The sequence below is a fragment of the Branchiostoma floridae genome, unplaced genomic scaffold (genome assembly GCF_000003815.2).
Source record: "Branchiostoma floridae strain S238N-H82 unplaced genomic scaffold, Bfl_VNyyK Sc7u5tJ_407, whole genome shotgun sequence".
In the NCBI taxonomy this organism is placed as follows: Eukaryota; Metazoa; Chordata; class Leptocardii; order Amphioxiformes; family Branchiostomatidae; genus Branchiostoma; species Branchiostoma floridae.
In genome coordinates, this window is record NW_023365836.1 from 4,594 (window position 1) to 20,085 (window position 15,492).

A 15,492-nucleotide genomic window follows, 5' to 3' on the forward strand; every position below is an offset into this window, starting at 1 on the left:
TGACAAGATGTGTCGCCCAAGGGTTTTGCCGCGGCGCGTGAACAAGCTTGCCTTTAATTTCTTCACAAAGCAGCCGTTGTTCTAGTCTGTGTAAACACGTGATAGGATCTCTTGTGAGTCAGCCACCTGACACACTGATTCTGCTTTTCTCCCATAGTAACGAGCAGCCACTGTGAAATATTCCTCGACAGAACAGTCGAGGTAACATATTGAATGAATGTTTTCTAGGTAACATATTGTTAATTCCGGTAATGACTGATCACACTGAAGTTAGCGTCTACTATGTCATATTATTTTGATTATCAAAACTGTGTAACTTCAACATAACCGCTCAGAGCTGGTGTGATACGCCGAAGGGCGGTTATACTGGCTACATGGATACGATACAGAGAAATTTTTTGTGATGCACTTGATATCAATTTGCAACGCCAGGACTATAAAACAGGGACACATAAAACTTTATGTATAGATCGAGTCAAAGCCACATAACCTTGTGGTTGTTTACCGAATTTGACTGCGTTTTTACCCCCCACCCCCACCCCCCCATATGTCGCGTTATGTCTATCAATGGCCTCCCAACTGCTTCGAATACGGTATATTCTGTTGTTGGAACTTAGTTCGAGATATTGCCTACATGTTGGTTGGCTGTGGCTTTCAAATATCACAAACGATGTTTTGAAACACCGAGAGCGGTTGGATATCGTAGAAATGTGCGGAAGCCCTAGGACGACTAGTCAAGTGGTCGGTCTCTTTAGGGAGGAAGTCAACAGTAATGATTTGATTAGCAGTTTAATGTGGCATCGCTAAAAGTTCACCTCCGGCTCCAGCTCCGGACACAGAGCGCTCCGGGTATCGAGTAACTTTAATACTGCTGTGTAAACAGTCGAGCTTTGCTGTTATGGCTGCTTGAAAACGCACAGCTGAATATATTATGAATTGCATGAACTTGCAATAGAAAAATTATTATTATTATAAACACGATAAAGACAATCTTTTGTGTTTTTAAAAGGTTTTTATGTACTCGTTTCTTTGTATGACCACTTTAATAGCACCAGTAGTGTTAACGCCCCAGTATGTTCCATGTGGTCCTGTATCCAGGGCCTTGTGTTTGTTGATGGATAAACAGCCTAAACATTGTAGCGTGCCTATAAGATGTTTTCTAATCAATTCACTGAACATCCTTTCTCTATTCTAACTTCATGTTGGCAGTACCATTTGTTGCTATCCCTAAAGCTAAGGGCACAACCCGCCGTACGTGCAATTTGGAGTCCGTACGTTTTTTGGGGAGGCCACGTCCGCTACGTATTTCTGAAAACGTTCAGGCTGTACAGGGCAGGCGCGTCGCCCGTAGTGACACGTACAGGGGGCGAATCCGCAGCCCGGTGGCACACAGAGTTTTGCCTGCACGTAAAGTTCTACGGCGTGTATGCGTGCATGCTCCCAAATCCGTCGGATTCCCTACGAGTTCGTACGGAGGCGGTACTTACCACTTACGAATGCCTAAAGATTGCCCACGTTTTGGCACGTACACAGCACGTATTTGCACATACGGCTGGTTGTACCCTTAGCTTAACCCCGACAGTTGAAGGTAAACGTCATCCTGCGGAATGTGACTGAACAAACTTTACCCTGACACGACGTCGAGCCACTTCGCAGGGTTCTAGCTAGTGCATTTTAGCGTAGTAGGCCACTACGCTAAAATTTGTGACCCCTACGCTAAAATAAGGGCCACTACGCTAATTTTTAACTAGTGTAGTGGTGCTTTGCTGTCATTTGCTTGTTCAACAATGACTTATCAATGTCTGAACAATGAAAAATGATGATATGCCACTCAAAACTGACCCCAAAATCCTAACTTTTAAAGGGGGATTCCACTACTGAAACGGGTATTTTTCCCATATATATTACACTCTTCGGGATACAAATGCACCCGACTTTTGACTAAATTACCACAGCTGTCTTTTCGACCAAACACTGTTCTAAACCTATAAACCCCCATAGGGAACCGCTTCCAATTCTCGGCTGTAACCTGACGTCACGGGTTTTCCAAATATGGGCATCCGCGCGATCAAAACACGAAGCAGACGACAAAGTGTCATGGCGGACGCGGACTCGTCGTCGGACTCGTCTGGCGGCCATGGCGCTGACGACGAGGTCGGTCCAGACGACATTATGGACATTATGCCCTACGCATTCGAGCCCCAACGAGATTCTGGAGGATCGGAGAGCGACGATGACGACAATCAGCCTGCAGATGCACAAGCAGGGGCGGCATGGGACGGCCAGGATGTCGAGACGGAGGGCTGGAGGCTGGAGCCCGGGGCAAGAGAAATCTGGTGCAGATGCGGTTCGTGTATAGATATGACTACAGTCCGTGAATGTGTATGCTGCCACGACCTTCCTGTGCTAACAGATCCCGTGGACCACACCAACCTAGATCGGGGCGGTATGGGTGTCGGTAGCGGCCGTGGTGAGCTAAGATGTATCACCCAACACGAAGAATTCTTTCCCATCTGCCTCATGCGGTCAGCACTAAAAACTGCTCTGATTCAGCGCCAAAACCTTGGACTGGAAGATGTCAGTGAACCATTGAGCACTAGGTAAATGTAGATTTTGTGTTTCTGTTCAATTTGTTTTGCATCTCTACAACATCGATCTGTGTGTGGGGTCGCCATGGTGAGCTCGCGAAAACATTGTCACATGGACATGATGGAGGTCGAATTTATTATCTTAAAGTTATAACCTTGTATGCTGGCTGTATATATTAGCAGGGCTCGAAATACTGCAAACCTGCACTGGTGCAGGTAACATTAAAAATTACCTGCACCAGACAAATTTTACCTGCACCAATCTGAACTTAGAAAGTATGGATCTTACCAAAATTGTTCAGGAACGATTTGTATTTTTTTCTGTTATACTTCAAAGGTGATAACAGTCAATGCAGCTAATAACAATCCATATATTTCACCTACTTCATAGGACATTTATGCATAAAACCCAGTTTATGAAACAGTGCAGGTTAGGTTCAGGTAGACATAAGAAAGACGGTACCTGCACAGCTCAAATTCTACCTACACTAACCTGCTATGAAGGTGGTATTTGTAGCCCTGTTTTATCACTATATTACCTGACATATTGTGTACCTGTAAGTTTTAAATCTCGTTCCCAGTACTTCTTGTGTGAAGAAATGGATAGTACTTGTAATTTCATGATTACTTGAGCCACCATGTTAGTGAGAAAAGTTGTAAATGTTTGGATCGGGCTGTTAGTGCAATACCAAGATCTGAAAATAACTTGATTGAACAAAATGTACAGATGTTGGGTACATATTCATAATTAATTTTTTTTAAAAGAACATTATTGTCTTTCAGCAGTGTTCTTGTTGCAAACTTTTAATACAAAAATATAATAATTTAAATGTACAATTTACATGCATTTTTGTTTCTCCCAGAATCTTACGACTGTCAGCGTACAGACAGTTTACGTGCTGGGTCCACAAGAGGCGTCTTGGGAGATCAGTGCGGCGCGTGGTTCCAGCCTGTGCAGTCAGTAAGATAAGACAGGCCCATCCCTCTCCCGATGGGAATTACGTAGGTTTTCTTGAGGCAGACGAGTAGGTGTGCAATAGAGCATATAGGTTTAGATATTGTGGCCAATTGTATAACTGACAATCAGGAAATTTTCCTGCCAAGACATTTCGCCATCACATGTTCAATTGCTAAGTTGGTCTGTAAATCTGTACGCTACTAACATTTTGCTGTTATGGTTATTCATTCTGGTAAATCTTTGGGTTAGAATTAGAATTGGGGTGAGCGTTTAGCTGCTAAAATAAAATAAAGCAAACTTGACAACACAGTGTTACACAGTTTCCATATTATTTACACAATAAGTAGTATAGCAGGTGCATTTCAACCAAATGTGGACATCTGTCTACCTCAACTGTATGGATTTCTTTATATATTCATGGTTTATACAGCTAGCCAAATAAAAATCTTGTCCATAGGCAAAATATCCTTATTTTCATATTCCTTTGAACTACATATAGAGCAAGGCATGAATATTATAATGATATACAAATTTCAATCACATTTCTGTATAATTTTCAAAAATAGGTACACGTGTGTTTACATTTGAATCAGCTTTGGTGGACACACATATTATTGTTGTAAAACAGAACATTTTGTTTCTGAGATATATAGGTGGGATATTTATGAATAAATGATTCACTGGATATACTATTGGCAACTCATTCTTATTCACATATTAAATATAGCCTGTCATGTGATCAGTATATCAGTATCTACCTGAATTTTTACCTAAAGTATGTTGGAGGCTGTCGTGCACACTTCTTTTCTAGTCCGCAAACCGCGAACGGTGCTTTGCCTTGGCCGTTTCCATGTCTGGCCTTGGGATGGGTGCAATGCTACGGGGCAAATCTGGTCTTGGGATCACATCATCTCCACAATGCACATCAGTGGTCTTGCGCTTGTGCACGACAGCCTCCAACAACTTTCTTCTGAAGCTATAGTCTTTTTTTTCGTAGATGTTCTTCAGAACGAAGTCCTTCTGCCTCTTGCTGTATTCGAGACGCTGCCTTGTGTCACCTGCAGAGAACATATGCACACATCCTTGTGTTTCAATGATAATCATTCATTGAGAAAGAGATGACAAAGTCATGCTAAGCTAAACTTGCGTCTATATAAAAAAAATGACCACTATGAATAAAAAGAGAGTCTGACATTTACCAACTCCATCTCTCTTTCCATGCAAAAACTGACTATTCCATGTCAACCTGTTGCAGAAGTTGACAATCCTAAAGTTCCTTTTGTACACAACTGGACTACTAGTATTACAACATCACCCAACTTCAAAATGGCCTTTCTGAATATAACATCCAGCAAGCATGCATGCAAGCAAGCAAGCAAGAATGGACTCTTCCATCAACAAAGCAAGAATGGACTCTTCCATCAACAAAGTCAATGTTTCCCTATCTTATGTGTAAAATGACAATTGAATCCATTTCACCAATTCGCAGACAAACAAAGAAGAAACATGACAAAGCAGTATATTTCACTTCTATAGATATATATTTCATGGAGTGATATATAACTACACAATGTAGCTTGGTAGCTAGTAAAATTACTAGTATTCAAACTTTTATCTGCTAAAATGCATATAAAGACATCACGATCAGGGTGAAAAAGCTACATCAATAAATTATTCTAATGGTTATCACTACATAGATATCACTCTTTGTACTACTATTCCCTTTGAATAAATTTATATTACACATTAGTATGTAATCATACCTGATGCTGTCGTAGCCTTTCTTCGCCCAATGTTCTCGTTGTGATCGATCACAGACAGTTGGAGTCTGGCCTTCATCCCAGGGTACTGATAAGGTATCCGTTTTGTTGCGTACTTCAACACAACGTTGTGGTAGACTTCTATCTCACCTGCAGCAATAGAATGTTCAGACAGAAACAATTAAAATCTTTCTGCCTGTAATTTCCTCTCACTTGTAAAATGCATTTACCATCTTTGACTAAGAATCTGGCCTAAGAGTGATTTTACATGAACATAGAACACTTTCCTGTGATAAGGAGTACAATTCCTGTGATAATTGTGAAGCATTGATTCACATGCCTTCAATGGCCTTTTTGAAGTAAAAAAATGTGTTGCAGGATGTCTAAACCTATAAGATCAAACATTCATGATCACCTGTGTGCTTGAAGAGTGCCATCTTTCCCATATCCTTCAGCAAGGTACGGTCCATGACTACTTCTTGGAGGGCCTTGTGGGCAGGAGATCCCATCTGGAGCCACTTTGTCTTCTTTTGCTGTCGCCTGGACAGGGGTTTGTGGGCACACTTATGAAATAACTTGTTTCCTGACCACCGATGTCGGTTTGCGATGTGGTTCAGTAAGGATGTCCATTTCTCCCTCAGCAACTAAATGACAAGCAATAGAGTTGCAGGTTGTTAGTTAGACCTGGCACTGTCCATTCTACAGTTACCTAGCAAAACTATGATCATCTTATGCACCTTAATGTGATTCAATATCATGCCTTACTGTATTTTCTCCATTAAATTTCACAACCAAATTGAAACACACCTTATTTGGGGCAAGTCTTAGACAAATCTGTGGGGCTGAAATGTGAAATGGAAAAACTCAATAGTTTCCCAGGGTAAAGATCGTAAAATCAAGGATTTCTTTGAAAGGTGCTTGCTTAACTTCAGTTGTGAAACTAGTTTTCCCAACTTACAAAATTGCTCAGAACAGATGAAATGTGCACGAAAACAATGTGTTAAGTTTTTCATCCTTCAGTATTCTATTTGAGGTCTTTTTCCCATCTATCCCTGCTATAGCATCAAATAAAGTATGCACTCTTGCACTTTTAGGCCTTTGAAAAATGAAAAAAAGTGTGCAGTTAATTTGAGAAAATAAATTTGTACAGTATTGTACTACAGAACTGTTTCACAATGCAAATTTTAAACACTGCAAAAACCTCCTTGCCCCCCCTACTGCAAAAAGGTAACCACCACAAATGCTTCTACTTTTACATTATTTTACACACTTTGCACTGTACCTCTGGATTCTCCAAGCATGTCTTGCATGAATGCCATAGGTGGTTGCTCACAGACTTCATCCACTCACCCAGGGGTTTGCAGGTTGCCTTCTTGGCCTTTGTTCTTAGTTTTGAAGTTACATTTTTTGAGACATGGAAGATGTCAAACTCGTGCTTGATGTCTTTATAGTCTTTCCTCATCATGGCTGCTACCCCCCTATGTCTGTCTGTCGCCAGGCATTCAATGTTCATATCATCCTCTTCTAATGACTGTAGACATCTCTCAAGACCCTCTTTCTCCATGGACTGAGACGACCCGGTCTCTGTGACTTGCACCAACTGCATGTCCAGGATGAGTGATGTTTTCTCTTCCATAACTGTATAGGACGAGTATTTGGCGTTAAATCCTGGTGAGTCGCACCGGGCGTCTCCAATGATGGTGATTGGACCCTCCCTTACCAAGTCCCGGGCCATAGCCTGTTGATATAAGAAGTACTCATCAATAGCAGGGATGGCGAACGTTGTCTGGATGTTGAAGAAATGTGATGTGCCAACAAAATGTAGGCATAATGATTCAGCAAAATCTATGAATTTATCAATGGAGCCACCAGAGAATAGGATTGCACACGGTACAAGAAGATTTCCAAGTGCCTGGTTCTTGATGTATGGTTGGGAATGCCATACACCATTGTGACCTTTTGAACAAGTCCAGTGTACTGCAAGAGCTGTGCCTTTTGTTGTTGTCCTTATCAATGTACCAGCACCACATTTTGCAACTGAACACCGCTGGAAGAGTTCTCTTATCTTCTCACCAAATACAATAAATCTGTGTCCTCCCAATGTCTCCTCAGTTTCACCCTCAACATCAGAGGTTGCGCTAGATGCTGACTCTGACTCTGGTTGGTATGACTGATCCTTCTTATCTACAGGTGTAGACCATGTAGATGATGGTGTACAGGAGTAATCTGATTGGATAGCACTGGTTAATTTGATTGGTGTTGACATCCCTTGAGGTTCTGGGGGTGGCATTCCTTGCAGTTCTGAATATGACATCCCTTGGGGTTTGGGGGGTGGCATTTCTATTGGTTCTGTGTGTGAGATCCCTTGGGACTGGGGATCTGTGTGTGACATCCCTTGGGACTGGGGCTCTGCATGTAACATCCTTTGGTGCTCTGGGCTCAACATCCCTCGGGTCTCTGTGTGTGACGTCCCTTGGGGCTCTGGGCTCAACATCCCTTGGGGCTCTGGGCGTGGAATCCCTTGGAGCACTGGTAACTGTGGTAAAAGGAACTTTTCCTCTGTTTGTGTTCCTGCATCAATGGACCCCTGAGACACAGGGCTCAATCTCTTCCTGCAAACTGGGCATGAACTATCATCTCTAGCATCCATAGCCTGAAAAAGAAATGTAAAAAAATGCATTAGCTTTTTCTTCGTTATGATAGAACCTAATTTACATGCATATCAGCAATAACAACAGTATTGCTTCCATAATATAACGACAAAAGCAGCAACTCAAACAAATTGAAGGTCTATAATTATCCTAACTAATACAACAATAAAATGGCACTATTACTTTTTCTGCTGCAAGTCTTCCTCCAGCACTAATGGAGTACAATGAATTCAGGTGCTTGGTGACTTGAGTCTGCACTGCCCCAGCTGAAACAAGATTCACAAGGAAACATCAGATTTACATGTAAATGGCCAATGTAAAAACCTATTTAGTCCTTTCCTTACCAAGTCACACTTACAGTACACTATGACTGACTGACTGACGGTATGAAGAACATGAAACACTAATGTCATACAGAACATGCATATTTCCAGGCTAATGCATCATCTACATCTACATTCATATACCCCATATACTTTGTACTATAGTATGCATAAAGGAGTAAAATATAACAAAGTTAAATAAAGTACAAGGTCATGATCAAAATAATTTACCAGTTCGTAGAATTGATGATCCCGAATTTTCCTGCACAAACTGAGCAGCCTTGCTCCAGAGAGGATGCTGTGATCTCATTTTTGGCCATCCAGTGGATTGTGTTGGGTCCCATCCCTCCGATGGCATGGACAAGAACTTCACAAGTGCCCTTGTTTCTTCTCTAGACCAGGCAGGGATTCTTTTTGCCCTAGCTAAAAGCTTCTGGGCTGCCTACAAAAGAATGTATCACTTATGTTATAACAGGGTGCATGTACATATTTCTGAATCAAATATATATTGGTACTAACTGCTCACATATGATTTTTTATTAGACATTTGAAAGGTAATATGTAGACATATACTTCTAAAAACACCTATTATACTGCATATTATTATTTTACATGCCCAAAACATACAACATCCTTATGTTACTTGTTAGTTAGGCATAGAATTACAGAATCACTCCCAGGAATGAAGCAATTTTAAGTTTATCATGTTCATTATTAGATTTTGCAAGCACTCCAAAATTTTTCAGTACACTAGATATTTTGTTTAGGTACTAGTAGTTAGGTACACAAGTTCCCAGTCCAGCCTAAATCATGCACTAATGTTATGCCAATAATACTGTATATGAAGTGATTGTTAATGTTATGGTGGCTCTTTCTGTATCAGAACAGGTAATCTTACCAAACATATGATAGCCCTGGACAAAATGCATTGTTGTCAATTCAAGAAATAAAAACATAAACATGTAACTAGTGTAAGTAGGCACATCAGAAAAAAAGACACATAATTACCTTTTGACTTGGGCTTTTCGCAGGGCTTTTCCCAGGGCTTTTCCAAGGGCTTTTCCCAGGGCTTTTCCCCGACATTGTCCTTCTTCTTTCTATCAGACAGAAACAAAAATGTCAATTATGTATATTACCAGTTGAAAATGTAGGTTCATGCATTGGTCAGGCATTAGATGCATCCTATGTATTTCTGCACCTCCGGTGGTGTATGCTACTAGCTTAGCCAACTTCGGGCCAAATATTTTCTTGTGAAAATATAGTATAACTACAAGCAGTCGAGTTACTACCAAACAGTTAGGAATGTACACAAAACGTTTGAAGACCTTAGCTTTTCAGGATGCAGAGATATTAGCACTGTAGGAAACTAGGTCATCACATGTCAACAAAAATGGCGTCGCAAGCCGAAAACACTCTGAATGCAAGGCCAATTTCAGGCCCGATTTCTCATAAACGGTATAACTTAAAATTTAACGAAAGCAGTCGAGTTACTACCAAACAGTTAGGAATGTACACAAAACGTTTGAAGACCTTAGCTTTTCAGGATGCAGAGATATTAGCACTGTAGGAAACTAGGTCATCACATGTCAACAAAAATGGCGTCGCAAGCCGAAAACACTCTGAATGCAAGGCCAATTTCAGGCCCGATTTCTCATAAACGGTATAACTTAAAATTTAACGAAAGCAGTCGAGTTACTACCAAACAGTTAGGAATGTACACAAAACGTTTGAAGACCTTAGCTTTTCAGGATGCAGAGATATTAGCACTGTAGGAAACTAGGTCATCACATGTCAACAAAAATGGCGTCGCAAGCCGAAAACACTCTGAATGCAAGGCCAATTTCAGGCCCGATTTCTCATAAACGGTATAACTTAAAATTTAACGAAAGCAGTCGAGTTACTACCAAACAGTTAGGAATGTACACAAAACGTTTGAAGACCTTAGCTTTTTAGGATGCAGAGATATTAGCACTGTAGTAAACTAGGTCATCACATGTCAACAAAAAATGGCGTCGCTAGCCGAAACCACTCTGAATACAAGGCCAATTTCAGGCCCGATTTCTCATAAACGGTATAACTACAAATTTAACGAAAGCAGTCGAGTTACTACCAAACAGTTAGGAATGTACACAAAACGTTTGAAGACCTTAGCTTTCCGGGATGCAGAGATTTTAGCGCTGTAGTGAGAGCTGAAAGTAGTCATACACGTGCATGTGACGTATGCCAAAACACAAAATGGCTAGCCTCAGTACCAGACTGACTACTCTGGAAGGCTGGTTCTATAGGGAAATTAATTTGCCAAAGGCAGGGTTTTGCTACCAGAGAGGTTGGTCGGCCGCGGAAAGGAAATATGAATCTAATCGTGGACTGACTCCCTTGGCCAATTTCCCGATTTTTTTTCCGAATTGTACGATCCCCACACCCCCGTAGCAAGGACTGGAGGAGGCTAAAAATGGCGTCGCTAACAGTAAATACGCTACTTTCATGGTCAGTTTCGGGCCCAATATCTCGGTACGCTGAGTGAGTGAGAGCAAACCGAAAACGGTAAAATTACTATCGGACGTTTAGGAAGGTACACAAAAAGTGTGATGCTCAGCGAACCTCGGAATACAGAAATTTGGCAACTTTTTACGGACCATTCTGCTATCTAAAAATAACTATCTACATATTGGCAGATCGCTACAGAATGGCCCGCAAATAATGATTGGAACGCGTTTGCCTACCAGTTCTGATAGAGGTTGTGCACACATATTTAGTCTAGCCAAAAAAGCAATCCTGAGCATCTAACATCGAAATTTATGCCAGTACCAACCTTTTCAACTGGAAGAGTCCTTGGCGGCTTCGTCGATCCAGCCCGTCCGCAATACACCATGCGCATTGAATTCTGGGATTGTTGGTAAGGGACCAGCGGGGAATTCAAGAAGTCGATCGCTATAATGCACGCCCTGCGTTCAGGCTTCAAGTCATGGTACATTTGACAAAACAAACTTGATTCAAGCATAACAATTTATTCTCTGATGAATTATGATACCCGCTTCTGGAGTGGAATGCCCCTTTAACTCTACATCTTCAAATCTCACTGTGGAAGGACCAAGACCCCCCCTTCCACACCAATCTCCTGATTAGTCGCTTCGCTACTATGCCATTCCCACTACGCTAAAATAAAATCCTGACTAGAACCCTGCTTCGGTCTTTCTTACAACCACATGAAGAATAGAAGGGCATATACATGTTTTAAAGTGGTGTTATGTTATTTCTTTCAATGATTGTGGAAGCCCCTTTTCACCCCATTCTTGTATGTAGTTCAGCTTGATAGAACTGAAGCCTACACCACAGGCGCTTTCGGGTCCGGTCACGGTTTGAGTCTCTCCCATGTTTGGTGTTGCAAACTTCCGTTTTTTAAGCACTTCTTCCTTCCATCGATCGTCAATCGAGGTGAAGTGTTGCAGACGAATGTATATTCCATCTTCTAAGATCCATTTTTGCTAGAAAAAAGCTCTTTTTGCTGACAAAATTTCCCTCGAAAGGACCGAATGGGGAGGGCCATAATTTTCTGCAGACTACTCTACTGTTCAGCACAGTGAACTCAGTGAACTAGAAGCCCTTGTTGGCGTAGCTTTAGTGAGACACCGAAGGGAGAACAGGAGGAGGTTTCGTTCCAACAACAAGCGTCTGTTCAGTGAGTAGGCGGGTGGTGGTGTGTCGGGCTGTGTTGGAGATAGACGCACGACAGCTCGCCATTAGAACCCCCCTCCCATCCACGACGACATTCTTTGCAGTGTTTATCTGGCTGGTGTGGAACAAGCAGCGGGCCCCATTTTACGGGGCCCTCGCCGGTAAGATTCCAATCTTGCAGTTCGTTGTGTTGCTGTTTGTCTTTCCAACATGAATGGTTAGACAGATGTTACATCTAGTCATTCTTTAACAACATTTCTGCATTGTTTACATCATGCCGAGGCACAAGCCCACGCCACCTAGCAACAACGACCCCAAGAAGCGCAAGTACAGCTCTACAGGGTCCCAAACTGATGAAGAGCTGGATACGGAAGGGTCAGACATCAAGTCAATTTTACAAACAATTAAGGTACAACTTGCAGAACTGGCAACAACCAAGCAACAGGTAGGAGAGAATTCATTACATATTGTAAACATTGCAAAAGCCTCTCAACACCTGGAAGATGAAGTGTCGGACCTGAAAAAGAAACTGACAGAACTTTCTGAGAAGGTGAGGATTTACCAGGAGAATCAAGTTAAGTATGAAAGAGAAAAGGTAAAGTCACAACACAAACAAGTCCAGATGGAAGCTCAGTCTCGTAGAGAAAACCTCATTTTCTACAATGTTCCAGAGGAACCATCTGAGAAACCCCAGCGTACAGAAAAGCTACTAACCCAGATTCTCGAGCATAACGCCAAAATCCCGGGTAATGTTGTGAAAAACATTAAGTTTCAACGAGTTCATCGCCTGGGAAGGACCCGTATTGGCGATAATGCGCGACCGCGGCCGATCATCGCGAAGTTTGTATGGTTTAAGGATCGGGAGATGGTAAGAGGTGCGGCCAGAAATCTGAAAGGCACAAACTTCGGCATCGCAGAGGACTTCCCAAGGCAGATTCGAGAGGTTCGGAAGAAACTCATGCCGGTTCTCAGGGCAGCACGCGCGGCGCAGCCGCCGAAATTCGCCGTTCTTAACGTCGACCAGCTATATATCGACGGTGATCTGTACACTGGACCGGAAAGTAAAAGACCATATACTACTACTTAAGAACATGGAACAGTATTGAACAGTGAGAAACATGGCCCCGAACTTGTTATTTATGTATTCTTTTTTCTTTCTGTGTGAACTGTTAACTATTTCTAAGAGCGGTGATGAGCTGTTTTCTCAGATGGACAGTAGGTCCTTTTCGCACGCTCATGTTTTGTAAGTGTCTGTTTTTATTGTTTAATTATGTCATATAATTTTTTTGTTTCCACGGATCCAAATTCATGCTTAGTACTTGACATCATTTTCATTCCTTATCTTGCCACATTTAATGCATCAAAACAAAGGCTAAAATCTCGCCCCTTTCTGTGACATGAACACCAAGATTGGTTCTTATAATGTGAATGGTCTAGCAAACTCTCGTAAAAGAAGAGAGGTGTTTAATTGGCTTAAAGAAAAATCTCACGATATAATATGTTTACAAGAAACCCACTCAGTACTTAAAGACGAAATGACTTGGAAACAGGAATGGGGCGGGACAATAGTCTTCAATCATGGGACAACAAATCAACGTGGTGTTTTGATATTATTCAAAGAAAATCTAAACTTTACCATCAACTATTCTATAAAAGATGATGATGGGCGATCCTTGATACTAGACATATCTGTAAATGATCTGTATTTTTGTATATGTAATCTGTACGCACCAAACACAGATAACCCTAACTTTTTTGATAACATAGAAAAATTGATATTTAACCTGAAATTAAATCACAATAACTTTATTATCGTTGGAGACTTCAACACGATACAGAATGCGACCTTGGATAGAGCTGGACAAAACCCAGTAATATATCACCCGAATGCACAACGAAAAATTAATGAACTGATGTTTGCTTTAGACTTAGTAGATATTTGGAGACATAAACACCCTCATACAGTCAGATTTACTTGGCGAAGAGGAAGGCAAGCGAGCCGCCTGGATTATTTCTTAATATCTTTTTCACTTATGGTGGATATTTCAAATGTAAAAATTCTAGACAGACTAAAATCCGATCATAAATTTATTTCACTTGTTATTCAAAACATAAGCCGTACGCGTGGAAAAAATTACTGGAAGTTGAATCAAACACTATTAAAGGATAAGAACTTTCGGAAGAAAACTGAAAAATTTATAGAAGAGTTTTTTCGATTTAATATAGGCACAACCGATCCGTTAACGGTTTGGGACGCCTTCAAGTGTTGTTTTAGAGGACACTGCATCAAATTTGCATCATTGAAACGAAAATCTTTTATCTCAAAAGAAAATGATCTTCAAAAACGGATCGACCAGCTAACCGTGAAACTAGACGAGACTGATGAGCTGCCACAATCTGTTCTTGACGAACTTAGTGTACTGCAGAGTGAATTAGAAGATTTATATGAACAGAAAACGGACCAGCTGGTATATAAACAAAGAGCTGATTGGATGGAATTTGCCGACAGGTGTACCAAACAATTTCTTGATCTTGGTCGACGAAACTGTTGTAAGAAAAATGTTATGATTTTAAATACAACTGACGGGGAAACTATTCACAACCCCCCGCGTGTTATGGAAAAAATTAAAACATTTTATCATTCCCTATACTCCTTTAAAAACCCTCCAGAAGATCTCGATGATACAAATTGTGATCCCTTCTTTCCAAAGGACAATTACGTTCTTCTAAGTCCTGAACAGAAAAATTCCTGTGAAGGACTAATTACGGAAAAGGAGTTGTGGGAAGCGATTAGTAGTTTTAAAGATGGCAAAAGCCCAGGTCTTGATGGGATTCCGATCGAAGTGTACAAGACTTTTTTTTCTAATTTAAAACATCCCTTGCTACAGTGTTTCAATTACGCATATGAAAAAGGTAATTTGTCAAAATCACAGAGGGAAGGATTAATCACTCTTCTATTAAAACAAGATGCAGATGGTCAGTATAAGGATCCGACACTGCTTAACAACTGGCGACCCCTATCACTGTTATGTTGCGATGTACGCATTCTATCAAAAGTAATTTCACTTAGGATGAGAAATGTTATTGCGAGTCTAATAAATAAAGATCAAAGTGGATTTTTACAAAACAGATTTATTGGTGAAAACATCTGTCAAATTCTTGAAATTATTCAATACTATGAAAATGAAAGATTACCAGGTATGATTTTTATAGCAGACTTTGAAAAGGCTTTTGACAAGCTTCGATGGGATTTCATGTTTAGGACTTTAGAATTTTATGGTTTCGGACAATCATTTATTAGCTGGGTTTCTGTTCTCTATAAAGACATTACAAGTAGAGTGATAAATAATGGTTATATTTCAGCCCCCTTTTCGCTATTGCGTGGTGTTCGACAAGGTTGCCCGCTCTCGCCGTATCTGTTTATTTTATGTGTAGAACTCCTGGCCACGAAAATTAGATCAAACAACACAATAGAAGGATTAACGATGCATGGAGTGGAAATTAAGGTATCCCAATTTGCCGACGACTCAAATTTCC

The 15,492-nt window shown here is 41.0% G+C and overlaps 3 protein-coding genes across 5 annotated transcripts; 2 read left to right on the forward strand and 1 right to left on the reverse strand.

Moving 5' to 3' along the window:
* The first annotated feature begins 1,861 nt into the window (after positions 1–1,861).
* LOC118408775 (P2X purinoceptor 7-like) lies at positions 1,862–4,235 on the forward strand. The gene is made up of 2 exons (XM_035809635.1): positions 1,862–2,600; positions 3,452–4,235. The coding sequence occupies exons 1-2, from the start codon at positions 2,053–2,055 to the stop codon at positions 3,615–3,617; spliced, it is 714 nt and encodes a 237-aa protein (XP_035665528.1). The 5' UTR covers positions 1,862–2,052; the 3' UTR covers positions 3,618–4,235.
* Positions 4,236–4,333: 98 nt separating this feature from the next.
* Positions 4,334–11,334, reverse strand: LOC118408774. 3 transcript variants are annotated; one of them, XM_035809634.1, is made up of 8 exons: positions 11,093–11,334; positions 9,289–9,377; positions 8,512–8,722; positions 8,141–8,223; positions 6,589–7,959; positions 5,722–5,950; positions 5,310–5,456; positions 4,334–4,604 (listed from the first exon to the last, which is right to left on the reverse strand). In XM_035809634.1, the coding sequence occupies exons 2-8, from the start codon at positions 9,361–9,363 to the stop codon at positions 4,354–4,356; spliced, it is 2,367 nt and encodes a 788-aa protein (XP_035665527.1). In that variant the 5' UTR covers positions 9,364–9,377; positions 11,093–11,334; the 3' UTR covers positions 4,334–4,353. The 3 variants fall into 3 exon arrangements, with proteins under 3 accessions (XP_035665527.1, XP_035665526.1, XP_035665525.1); XM_035809633.1 differs by having other exon boundaries at positions 10,427–11,334; XM_035809632.1 differs by having other exon boundaries at positions 9,289–11,334.
* Positions 11,335–11,621: 287 nt separating this feature from the next.
* On the forward strand, positions 11,622–13,091 carry LOC118408776. Its single transcript, XM_035809637.1, has one exon. It carries the CDS (start codon positions 12,230–12,232, stop codon positions 13,040–13,042), a length of 813 nt encoding a protein of 270 aa, XP_035665530.1. The 5' UTR covers positions 11,622–12,229; the 3' UTR covers positions 13,043–13,091.
* The last annotated feature ends 2,401 nt before the right edge of the window (positions 13,092–15,492 follow it).